At 38.7% G+C, this 14,230-nt stretch overlaps 1 protein-coding gene across 1 annotated transcript; it reads left to right on the top strand.

The window, feature by feature from the left end:
• The first annotated feature begins 8,907 nt into the window (after window positions 1-8,907).
• On the top strand, window positions 8,908-9,411 carry LOC141648747 (uncharacterized). Its single transcript, XM_074457464.1, has one exon. It carries the CDS (start codon window positions 8,908-8,910, stop codon window positions 9,409-9,411), a length of 504 nt encoding a protein of 167 aa, XP_074313565.1.
• Window positions 9,412-14,230: the final 4,819 nt, after the last annotated feature.

Here is a 14,230-nt window from a genome sequence, read left to right as displayed (position 1 = left end):
TGATAGAAATCTTTCCATGGCATTTCATAGCGCAATTCCCGTCTCCTTGTGTTCGACCCCTATTACTACATTAATTTGTGTCTAGAGTAATTATCTTTGCATAGGTGTGCGATAGCCTATCATATTCACTCTCACTCATATATATTATGTTTTTAGCGTCAGTGCGTGGAGGTTCAATTGAACCTCCACTAAAAACACCCCTGAGTTTAATTGTTTGGGTCATGAATCATCTTTGATAAAAATGAGGTAAAACAGATTGATGTTATGAAACATTAATTAGTATGGATGTCCATTGGGTTTCTATCCAGTATAATCCATATATGTATGTAACTAGGTTGTAATTCACCCTCCATCTATGTACTATATATACCCCATATGAGATGAATAATATCTATCTCTCTTCCCTGTCTCAATCTATTTGCTTGTTTTCTCTCTACACTTTCTTCTCTAATTCTTACTCCTTATAACACGTTATCAGCACGAAACCTAACTGACTGAGCAAACGAGAAATTAATTTGTTGATTGAGGTATGCATCCATCACCAACTTTATCAAATGATACGATGTAACATCCTCATATATTCAGGAGCCTTTAGCTAGACATCCCAAATAAATGAGAGCGTTACCATCTCGGTTTCCCGAGGTAGTGAATAACAAAGTACAACAAACCAAAGTACTTTAATTAAAACTTTAACGATTACATGTTTATTACAAATTAAAACTTAATATAAAATAAAATACAACTCGCAGCGGAAATAAATAAGTCATTTAATAGTCTATGGGCTCTAGACTTCTAGGTAGACTGGTCAAGTCCTCACGCATCTCATAGCTCCCAAGTCAGCTAAGCTTTAGTACCTGTCAAATCTGCTCCCCATTATGGTTCATCACAGGTGTTCACGAATACACAGTCAACCATGAGGTTTAATAGGAATAAAAACTAACAACAAGAACATACGATAGGCAATCCAATTTCCATTCACATAACACAACTCCTTGACAACGTGCTCCTTTCCATGACTTAGCACACCTCCTTTAACAACGTGCTAACATTACTTTGGTACCCCTCCCTTAACAACGTACCGCCATCATGTAATAGTACCCCTCCCTCACAACGTACATATTACCATCACCCCAGAGTACAAACTCCCTCAACAACGTACATCTGACCGTAGCAGAGCTTTTCACAATTTCCACATTCACAATAAACGATAACAATTTAAATCATCTCATCACAATTATTAATATCAACCAACACAATGCAATATAATTCTCCCTTCCAACAAATACAATAATATCAACCAACACAATGCAATATAATTCTCCTTTCCAACAGTTACGATAATATCAACCAACACAATAGACATATGATCAATTCCACATTAACATAAACCATCCATTATACCAAACACTATCGAATAAGAGTTAAGTAGGATTTATCTCTACCTGACAAGAAATTCCAATTAAGCAGTTCAAGCGGTCCAAATAATTAAAGCAATCCGAACCCGATTATAATTTCTTCACAATTCGTCACCTAACATAAATATTATAACTACTAATTACTCAATTGAATTAATTATCTTTAATTATATTACTTAGATTATTATTACCCATTCATTATTTATTAAAACCCGTCTTTAAACAAATCCCACAATACACCCAAAACCCGTGTAAATGATTACGTAAAAATCCGACTTAATGAACAAACCCAAACCCATTCACCCGTGAAAACCCACGCATCCCCCCCCCCCATAATCACGGTTTTACCGTGCTCAAAGCCCTGTGTTCAAGCCCCCTCCTTTAACCCGCCTATCACGACACCCCTAGTCACCGTCAGCACCGCCCAAACCTAACACACCTTAGCCTGCACCACGGACGATCCCGACAACCACCTACCATCTGCTAAAACACCCCTTACAACCTCCAATTTACACGCCCTAGACAGCCCCCGAAAACCCAACACAAAATAACATAGCTCAAACACTCACCACCCTACCACCACCGTGACCACCACCACTACCACCACTGGAACAAGGTGGTTCCAGGGTGGTCCCTCAATCCCTTCGACCCAACAATACTACCACAGAAACCTCCCTACACCGGCAGCAACACCAACCACGTCGCCTCCTCTGTTTTACGCTAAACCGACCACCACCATCACCAACCACCACCTGCAACCACCAAAACACCTCCACCATGGTCGAACCAAACACCTGGTCCCATTCTTAACATACCCAGGTCAAGCCACGTCTATTTTAGGTTTCGAATTGGGGTCGAAGTCCCATGCTCCCCTGTTTCACGTGTTTCAATCCCTCACCGCCACAAACCACCCTCAACAGCCCCCACGACACCGCCAATACGGTCAACTCTCACCCCTGGTCTCAACCCTAGTCTCGGTCAGGTCTGGGTTACACGCAACAAGGGTCAAAAACTCATATAACCTACGATACAAACACCTTTAACCACCTACACGAAACCCATAAAAACACCCCTTCCCCGCCGGTCATTGGTGGTCAAACGGAGGTCCGGCTACCCCCTGGTGGTCCACGGTCACATTCACGGTCAAAGCAAGTCCTATGATGATCTCAAATTAGCTTGAGGCAATAATAAAAGTTAATTCCTTTGCTTTTCTGATCTCTTCCTTCTTCTTTTATGAATTATTTTCCAGCTATCATGGTATTTATAGTCTAAATTTAGAGAATATATGAGGCCCATTAGCAAACTATTGCCTTATTTCCGATTATTATTAAGAACTACCATATTATTATTACCATTATAGATTATTTTATTATTACCATTATAGATTATTTTATTATTATTATTATTATTATTATTATTATTATTATTATTATTATTATTATTATTATTATTATTATTATTATTATTATTATTATTATTATTATTATTATTATTATTATTATTATTACTACTACATATTATATTAGCCTTCCCATAAGTAGAATTACTACATATTTCTTTTACTAATTTTATTATAATACTAATATTATTTAGGATTATTAATATTATAATTAGTATTACCTTTACCTATTATTATTTTCCTCATTAATATTATTATTAAATCCCGAAACAATTCCCGACCATGCTCATACTAGGCCAAATATAATCGGTCTACCTACCTTATTCACACGGCCCAAGGCCTTATTACTAGCCAAACCCAATTCCCGATTTGCTTACTTACTTTATTATTCAATTAACGTCTTATTTGCAATTATTATTACGGAAAATTCACGTGGTACCCTCGAACTTTTTCATTTTGCACGTGGTATCCAACTTTTAAAGTTTGTGTACATGATATCCTCTATGTTTGATTTTCATTCATAACACGTCCTTTTTGTCGCTATAAAAAAACACAATTGCGCATAATTCATAGACCGAAATTCAGAATTGGCCAATTTTTTTTTCCTAAAGTGATTATCTCGTCATAATTTACGATTTGAGAGAAAAAAAATTATCGACTGACATTTTATAGGGTTTTTGTTAACGGAAATCTCAAATCAACCATATCTTCGATCTTAAATTTTCGAATAACCATTTTTCTTTTATCAATTTATATATCTCGAAGAGGTAATGAATTTGAAAAAAAAATAGTCAATTCCGATTTCTAGTCTATGATTTATGCTCAATTGAAAATCTTAAGAACATAAAAAGGGCACGTTGTGCTTGAAAATCAAATCTCAAGGATATCTTGTGCACAAACTTAAAAAGGTGGATACCACGTGCAAAATGACAAAGTGAATTTTCCGTTTAAATAATTAATTAATGACATTTCTTAAATTACATAAATTATTCTCATAAATTGTTATTAAACTACGGGGTATTACATCGATGAGTAATTTAATGCGTTATTTGGATATTAGACAAATTTTGTACTTGATGTTGTCTACTGCTCCTCTTTTTTCCGTATATGTTTTGTTAATCTCAATGAATGTTTATTTTAATGATTTGAATGTTTTGGCTTTAGAACATGCACATTGAAGAGTATGTTATCATCCTTTTATTTTTTTCACTTCCTTCTATCTTTTTGACACATCACCTTATCTTTCATCCAACTCATCTTCCACTATCTCCATCCTCCTCCTTCTATTCTTCTATTTTTCCTCCCACATCGAAGAGGATCCTCTCTATTTCCTCTTTTATATTTTATTTATTTTTTTTATTCAAAATCAAATAAAACAATATCCACGTGCAATTTTTATAGGTGAGTGGAGAAAGTTGGCATAAGGGCCTAGGGTTGTACTTCCTCTAAAAATAGAGGAAGTCTTCCTTTTCTTCCTTCAAAGAGGATGTTATATATTGGTTCCACATTAAAGAGGACATCTTCTTAGTACCTTCTCTCATCTAAGAAGATGTCAATCATCTTCAATGTGGATGTTCTTATGTTTTTATATGTGCATACCCTGTGCATACCCTGTGCATACTCTGTCAAAGAGAATTAACAGCAAAATTGGGTCGTTATGTTAGCCAGCTATCAAAAGCTGTTACAAGCTGGAAAGTGGTTGTTAGAAGAAGTGGCGGGAGAATCTGTTGGGAGTTGGTTGCAGGTTGTTATAAGTAGATTGAGAGTCTTTTATATAAGTAGCAACTCTATAGCATTTCATTTCATTCATCGATCATACAAACACAATTCTCTTGTAAAACTTCTCTCTGTAATCATCTACATTCAATTCAATATAAATCAACAATTCGATTTGCTTTCATCTTTAGGAATCCTAATTTGATTTTCTAGGGTTTTCTCGATTAATTCCTGAACTCTATATCAGTGGTATCAGAGATCCTTCCTGGATTCTCTTGAATAAAAATGGCGCCAAAACATTCAAGAAACTCTGATAATGTGCTTGACGAAGTTACCCCATCAATGGATGACAAGGTAAAGAATCCGGGTGAAGCAATGGTCAATATCGAGGCGAATTTGGGGGAATTCGTGAGGATTCATAATCAAGATAAAGCAGAATTGAACGCAACAATTCAACTACAACAACAAGGGTTAAATGAAAAGATGGATCGCATGAATTCAAGAATTGAGCAAGTCTTGGGGCAATTGGTTGCAATGAGTTCTAGGGTTGTGAATTTGGAGAAAAATTCTGGAAATTCTGGGCAAGCTGGGTCTTTAATTCCTGGTAATAACCCAAACCCTAATTTCGGTAATTTCCCCAATTCTAATTCCAATTTCAGTCGTTTTTCGCGGGTAGAATTTCCCAAATTCAATGGTGATAATGTTTTAGGATGGATTTACAAATGTGATCAGTTTTTTGAGGTTGATTCTACTTCTGAAAACATTAAAGTAAAAAGGGTGTCAATTCATTTGGAAGGGAAAGCACTGTTATGGCATCAATCACTAATGAAAACACGGGAATTTGGGAATTGGCCTAGTTGGGGGGAGTATAAAGACGCCATTGTTGCTAGGTTTGGTAACAACTCTTTTGGTGACCCCATGGGTGAAATTATGAATTTAAGACAAAAGGGGACTGTAGAACAATACCAAGAACAGTTCGATGGGCTGTTGAATAGAACAGATTTGTCTGAGAAGCAAGCTTTGAGTTGTTTTCTAAAAGGCTTAGATGCAGACATACAAAATACTGTAAGAATGCACAAACCCCAGAGTTTAATGGATGCTTTTGCATTAGCTAAGCTTCAAGAAGCTACTATTTCTTCTTTCATAAGGAAATATAAACCCTTGCTGGAGAAACCTGTCGCCAAACCCACTTTTAGCCAACCATTTCAGACTAGAAACTCTCAGTTTCAAGAAACTCTTTCTGGTCAGAAAGCCCCCTGGAATCAGGTCCAAAATAAAAAGATAACAACTGCAAGATTAAGTGAGAAAGAAGTAGCTGACAGAAGAGCAAAGAATTTGTGCTTTACTTGTAATGAAAAGTGGTCTCCTACTCATAAGTGTAGGGCTCAGTTGCATAGTATTGAGATTACTACAGTGGTGTCTGATGAAATGTCGTTGGTGGAAAGTGAAGAAAATGGGCAGGAGTGGCAGAGTTGTGCTGAGCTAGAGGAAATGGCCCCACTTATTTCTCTAAATGCTATAACAGAAAACACCACTTATCAGACAATGAGGGTAACAGGTAAAGTGAGGGGAAACGCCTTGCATATCCTTATTGACTCTCGGAGTACCCACAATTTCCTAGATGCTAATGTGGCTAAGAAATTGGGGTGTAGGTCCAAGAGTACTTGTCCTTTGATGATTTTTGTGGCTAATGGAGAAACCATTATCAGTCAATCAATGTGTCAAAAGTTCAGGTGGGAGTTGCAGGGTCATGAGTTTAGCACTGATGTGATGTTAGTACCGTTAGGGGGTTGTGAGATGGTGTTGGGCATTCAATGGCTCACGTCATTAGGGAATGCGTTGTGGGACTTCAGTAAGATGAGGATGGAATTTAAATTCCAAGGGAGGAAACATGTGTTGAGAGGATCACAAGCCGCCTCTACTTTGCACTGGATGAGTGGAAGACAGATGTAGAATATGGTGGCTAAACTACACTAGGGGGAAGCAGGTGTTCAGTTGTTTGCTATCAAAGCTTACCCTGTGGATGGAGGAGAGTTAGCAGCAATTCAAGAGACCACTGTTGATCAAGGAATCAAGGAACTCTTGACATCCTATGATGATATTTTCAAGGAACCTACATCTCTACCTCCTCATAGAGAGTAGGATCACATGATTCATTTGAAGGAAGGGGTTACTCCAGTAAATGCCAGACCTTATAGATACCCAGTCATCCAAAAGGATGCCATTGAGAAGATAGTGCAAGAAATGCTGGACAATGGGGTGGTCAGGCCAAGTCAGAGTCCCTTTTCTTCCCCCATTGTGTTGGTAAAAAAGAAGGATGGTACATGGAGGTTGTGTGTGGATTACAGAGAGTTGAACAAGTCTACCATCAAAGATAAATTTCCTATACCAGTTATTGAAGAACTCTTAGATGAATTACAAGGTTCAAGCATCTTTTCCAAGGTGGATTTAAGGTCTGGGTACTGGCAAATCAGGATGCACCCTCCTGACATTGAGAAAACAGCCTTTAGAACTCATGAAGGCCATTATGAGTTTTTGGTGATGCCTTTTGGTCTCACCAATGCTCCCTCTACATTTCAACATCTCATGAACACCATATTCAGACCTTACCTCAGAAAATTCATTTTGGTGTTTTTTGATGAAATTCTCATCTATAGCAAGACACTGGATGAACATTTGCAGCACCTTAGGGTCACCTTTGAGTTGCTTAGGCAACATAATTTGGTTGCCAAGATGTCCAAGTGTTCTTTTGGGATGGCTGAGGTGGAGTATTTGGGGCACATCATATCCAAGGAAGGGGTAGCAACTGAACCTTCTAAGATTGCAGCCATGGTGCAGTGGCCTAAACCCACTAATGTGAAGGAGTTGAGAGGGTTCCTGGGACTTACAGGGTACTATAGGAAATTTATACGTCGGTATGGGATACTTAGCAAACCCCTTACCAATTTGCTGAAGAAGAATACGTTTGCATGGAACCAGGAGGCTTCAAAGGCATTTCAGAATCTTAATGCCGCTATGGTTAATGCACCTGTGTTAGCCCTCCCAGATTTTAATAAAAAATTTATAGTGGAAACAGATGCCTCAGATGTTGGATTGGGGGCTGTGCTGTCACAGGAAGGCCACCCTATTGCTTATATTAGCAAGGCTTTTTCTGAAAGAGCTAAATCATACTCTACCTATGAAAAGGAATTATTGGCCTTGGTTTTTGCTGTGGAGAAATGGAGGCCTTATCTGACTGGTAGGCACTTTGTGATCAAAACTGACCACTTCAGTCTCAAATATTGGGTGGAACATAAAATTACCACACCATTTCAGAGTAAATGCCTACCCAAGTTGATGGGATTGGATTATGAAATCAGATATAAGAGGGGAGAAGAAAACAAGGTTGCTGATGCTCTATCCAGGGTGACAGGTCAGCAACTAATGACCATGTTGGTCTCTCAGTTACAAACTGATTTACTGGAACTCATTAAAGGAAGTTGGGAACAAGATGTGGATGTTCAGAGAATGATTAAGGAATTGGAAGAAGGCGAGAATCAGGGGAAATATACCTGGGAAAATGGTGAGTTAAGGAGAAAAGGGAGGTTGGTGGTAGGAGCTGATGAGAATTTGAGGGGCAAAATTATTACATTGATACATGACTCTCCTTTAGAGGGACATTTAGGAGTTCAAGCCACTCTGAAAAGACTCAAGGGAATGTTTTATTGGAAGAACTTGCATGGGAGTGTCAGGAACTTTATCAGGCAATGTGGGGTGTGTCAGAGGTGTAAACCAATCCTGCAAAAACCATCAGGGTTGCTGCAGCCTTTGCCTGTTCCAAATGCAATACGGGTAGACATATCCTGGATTTTATTGAAGGACTGCCCAAATCTCAGAGCAAAAATACTATATTAGTGGTGGTGGACAGATTGAGTAAATATGCACATTTCCTTGTGCTCACCCACCCCTTCACTGCAACTACAGTGGCACAAATCTTCCTTGGTCAGGTGTTTAGGTTACATGGAATGCCCAAGTCCATTGTAAGTGTCAGGGATAAGGTGTTCTTGAGTAATTTCTGGCATGAATTGTTCAGATTGCAGCAGGTGGACTTGTTGATATCTACAGCCTATCACCCCCAAACGGATGGGCAAACTGAGGTGGTGAATAGGTGTTTGGAGGCTTATTTGAGGTGCATGACTGGTGAAAGACCTAAAGAATGGGCAAAGTGGATTCCATTGGCTGAGTGGTGGTATAATACAAATTTTCATACATCTGCCCAGAGTACTCCTTATGAGATTGTGTATGGACAAACTCCAGCCTTACATATACCTTATGTCTTAAAGGATAGTAAGGTGGAAGCAGTGGATAGGAGCTTGAGTGTCAGGGAAGAGTGTTAGAATGTTGAAGTTTCATTTGCACAGAGCACAAGAAAGGATGAAGAAGATGGTTGATAAGGGAAGGGTGGAGAAGGAATTGGCTGTGGATGATTTGGTCTATGTCAAGTTACAACCTTACAGACATCAATTTGTAGTACAGAGGACTTGTGCCAAGTTGTCTCCTAAGTTTTTTGGACCTTTTCCTGTGATAGCTAAAGTGGGGCAGGTAGCTTACAAACTGGATCTTCCAGCAAATGCCAGAATTCACCCAGTCTTTCATATTTCTTTGTTGAGAAGACATGAGGGGCCTGCACCAGTGTTGAGATCATTACCTGAGGTGGATGAGCTACAGCAGATCAGAGCTGAACCTGTGGCTGTTCTAAGTAGAAGGTTAGTTAAGAAGGGATTAGGAGCCGTGGTTTATGTGTTGGTCCAATGGTCAAACTCTACTAAAGAGGATGCTACTTTGGAGCCTTATGATTACATCAAGAGAAGGTTTCCTAATTTTGATTTGGATGCAGCTTGAGGACAAGCTGTTGGTTAAGGGGGAAGGATTGATATGTGCATACGCTGTGCATACTCTGTCAAAGAGAATTAACAGCAAAATTGGGTCGTTAGGTTAGCTAGCTGTCAAAAGCTGTTACAAGCTGGAAAGTGGTTATTAGAAGAAGTGGCGGGAGAATCTGTTGGGAGTTAGTTGCAGGTTGTTACAAGTAGATTGAGAGTCTTGTATATAAGTAGCAACTCTATAGCATTTCATTTCATTCATCGATCATACAAACACAATTCTCTTATAAAACTTCTCTCTGTAATCATCTACATTCATTTCAATATAAATCAACAATTCGATTTCCTTTCATCTTTAGGAATCCTATTTTGATTTTCTAGAGTTTTCTCGATTAATTCCTGAACTCTAATATCATGTTCTTGGAATACATTCAGACAATAATTAATTCATTACACTGTGTATTTAATTCTGTGTAACACCCCCTCATACCAAGGTACCTTACCAAGGACTACCCTAGCATGAAAGACTGTTACCATCTCGGTTTCCCGAGATTAGTATATCAAAATTACCAATTACAAACAACCTTTATTAAAGTATAAAGAGTTAGTGATTACATGATTCCAAAACCAAACCAAGGTATAACTGTGAAAGGTCTAATAACTACAAATAATGCAAGCTAAGTCTCTTGACGGCGAAAGCTAGACTCGAGTGATGACTCCCCATGACTGTCCCATAGCTAAACATCTGCATTACATGTCATAATCTTCTCACCATCCCCGAATGGATCACCGCAAGTTTTACAAAACAACACGGGGTCAGTTACTGCATAATCAAAGTAAGACAAGTACAATATGCAACCAACTGATCATCCTCCATCCCCGGTCTCCCGATCTCACACAGTAACCGACTATACACCAAAGTGTGTAGCCCTTCCAGATTACCCATCGCAACAGGTAATCCTCGCCGCCAGTGGGGGGACCGCAGCCAATCCCCACCTAAATCCCGCTCATCAACGAGCGATAACCCTGTCCCTCAATGTGCACATCTCCTCCTGTGGCGGGTTCTACGGAGGGCGACCTAGGGCGTGAAGCCACTCCCGCAAGTGACTCTACCACAATCATCTCTACATCATCACACACACCACACCACCACCACACCAATACTCTGATGATCAGCAGACAACAATCATACACAGTACAATCACAATCTTAAATCAATTAACAGTAAACTGAGTAGGGAAACCCTACCTTTTCGCAATCCAAGCACACTCAAGCAATCAATTATGTTCCTTCACATGTCCATCACCTACATAACATAATTATGTATAGTTACCACCTACTAAATCAATTAATCATGCACATAACCTAGACTCATCATAACTTAATAGGAATATCAACTTAAAGAACAAACACGACTTTCCTGATTTTCCAGCACATGACAGACTCGGAATAAAATACATAACTAATTCCAGAAAAATCAAATTGATACAAGACCAATTGGATTGGAACCCCATGAGTCTTAGCTACAAATTATATCTAGCGAAGGTTTCTCAAATTCCAAATTTATTAAGGGTTTTCAGACTGATTTCCAAAAGCTGACAGAATTCGTCGCATAAAAAGCATTGATTCATAAAACGAGTTTAAAACATTATTTTTCAGAAATTCCAAATTCTATTGTCATCTAGACTCTACAAAGATGATGTATGAAAATTTTCCAAAACTGAATCGACATACAAATTAGGGTTTCAAATCATTTTCCACAACCAAATCAGATTCGCGGACTTTTCAGCGACATGTTTATAAATAAATCACCTAGGACAAACCATAAGGAATTTGACCACGAGATTTGATATGCATAAACTAGACTTCAAATAAACAGGACTCTCTTTTCAAACTTTTCGAAGAAGACGATTTTAAAATAGTTTAAACAATTGAATGAAATCGACTTACCAACAGGGAAATCGAATTAGGTTGAAAAAGATGAGAAATCTCCAATCCAATGAAAGGCTCGACACTCTTCTTCCTCTCCCTCTCTCTAGGTTTAGAAAATGGTTTATAGAGATGTTAAAATGAACTAGAAATGATATAAGCATTATAACGATATCCTTGGTCAAAACATAAAAGAAACCTGTCAACTTGCTGAACCGCTTTACTCGGTCAAGTGCACTCGGCCGAGTAACACACACTCGACCGAGTACCAACCAAGTACTCGACCGAGTACTCCAATTAAAATACGGAGAATTACAGTCATCCCTCCTTAAAAATAACTTCTTCCTCGAAGTTCCAACCCAACCTATAAAACATGGACACCTAACACTAACTCCACCAACCACGCTTACTTCCACAATATGGCTCACGATATCGTCTCAACTACAGCATAAACTCTCAATGCTAACTCCACAGTACTATCGGATACCCAAAACATAAGTGTTGCCAACTCTGTCTTACTTCCATAACGCTCACTAGCACCCTCAATACCAAGACAATCCACCAAACAAGATCAACCGTCAAAACGGAATGTTACATTCTACCACCCTTAAAACGAACTTCGTCCTCAAAGTTTACTCACACTCGTAAACATCATACTACTACAAGTACTGACATTACCTGTAATAAAATCAACCCCAACACAAATCCATCCTTTACTCTACACCAACACTCAAACTTCTGATTATACTATAACATGTACAACCATCAAACTCTCTTTATTTCATCCTACTCCTCTTAAGATAAATGTTAGGTCCTCGTAACTCACTAATACTAGATCCTTAACTATATATTCTCATTATCCTCATCACTACCACATGTCAACGATATCCGCCTATAGCCTCGACACCTACTACATCTATTCCTATATCCAGGGCTCTCTTACTCTAGTTGTTCTCATACCTCAATTCATTCGGCACGCCACATAACCTATACCACAAACGACATACTTCTTTATACATGCACTTATCTCCACAATCTTATCTCACAATTCTCAAGAGTTACACATACTCCCATTAGCTTTTCAAGTTCATCTCTTCTATTACCACAAAACTCACCCTTGACTTGACATGATACTAAGTCCTAAAACTCCGTACTCACTGTCCCAAGAAAAGGTGCTAAACCACATGTAGTTTCAGTTCAATACCACACATGCTCCACAATTCTCTTGCCACAATTATGTCCACCAACGCCTTATCTAAAACAAGATTAAAAGTACTCCAACAACCTCTCACTACTGTGTCCCATTAACAGAATATTACTATACCATGACAACCACAAAACCATACCTCACTCTCTTTCATATCATACTCTATAAAAACTAATATGACCATACCCATACCGACACTGGTAAGAAACATCGGGAAACAACACAACGGTTTATGTGCCCCGACCGACACTGACAAGAAATAGCAGTAAACAAACAACGATCTATGACGACACGAAAATACTCGTATCACAACACGAATTACCATGCACAGTACACAACAACCACATCGATAGCCATCACAAATTTTACAATCTCATAACACTGACTCATCACAACTTCCTTGACCACAAGACTTTCTTAAAACTGCTCTACCAGATCACGACGCAGCATATTAGACGGGATCACAAATACCAACCTTATGAATATTATCCATACCATGACTCTTGAGGCCGGAACCTCACACCATTACTTACAGATATCATACATACATATATAAGTATAACATATGACGCGGAACACACATATAACGACTCGTAACTATTACGCCACACCATTACCCGTGAGGCCAGGACCTCACACAAAGTTTTACACACCTCATGGACCCATAATCGAATCTAACTAGCCAATCCTGATCACGTAAGTTACCACTTGTTAATGAATACCTCCCATCCGGACTTAACTCAAGTGCCCTTCAGAACATATTATCTCATACACACAATTATCACCCCCGGCAAACGTAGCCATAACATCAGTACCCAACTTCCAGTGAACACCTCATATATCCACCTCTCGTACTCCCTCACAACCATACATACAAATCAATCTCCACAGAATCAACCCCATTAGGACAACTAACTTTCTTAATGTAACATCATCCTCAACCACTAGTGACAACAATACGACACCACCATCCTTCATGTGACTACTCTCTCACTATCACTTCTTTATATAACAATTTATTTCCTCTTTTGGTTGTCATCCCATACAACGAGCATCAGATCCATCAACAAAATTTTCCTCAACATTATTCCCAATTATATCCTTTATCGTATCCTCACCTAACTCTCCGCCAAAATCTCAGACCGTGCAAACATTCTACAAGCTTCATACTCCCTTAATACCTCGAAACTCACGGCTAACACGTCGTCCCGTTCTCCTATATAACCATTAACTCACACCCTCTAATGAGGCTATCGTACATTTCCGTAATCTCCTACTTACTTCCTTCCCACTTTTCACGCAATAATACCAATTAATAATTCATGTCCTTCCTCTTTCTACCTAACTCTTTAGTAATCCGATTACCTTCTTGTTACTCCAAAGCTCAAATTCCATTAATTCATATAAATATCTTCTCATTCATCCTTATCACCGATCCTCTCTCATCATACTACTCACTCACACTTGTCACTATCAAATCCACACACTAACGGTTACTTTTCAATTAGTCGTATCTCCCTTTCGTATCTCTATAACACCAAAAATTCACCTCATATCGTCAATTGCCCAAAGAATTATACACTAGGCTCACCTCTTGATATTTCAAATTCCCAAACTCGACCACTATCTACCCATCACGGCATAACTCGATCTCACTATACACCATTCGTTTCCACCCCTCTATAATGACCTTTCATCACAT

This window comes from Silene latifolia, chromosome 3 (genome assembly GCF_048544455.1).
Source record: "Silene latifolia isolate original U9 population chromosome 3, ASM4854445v1, whole genome shotgun sequence".
NCBI classification, from domain to species: Eukaryota; Viridiplantae; Streptophyta; class Magnoliopsida; order Caryophyllales; family Caryophyllaceae; genus Silene; species Silene latifolia.
This window is presented reverse-complemented; position numbering and strand designations above follow the sequence as displayed.

Bases quoted from the DNA above. Each gene is read 5' to 3' on its own strand.
- LOC141648747 (XM_074457464.1), top strand. From the start codon at position 8,908: ATGTTGAAGTTTCATTTGCACAGAGCACAAGAAAGGATGAAGAAGATG.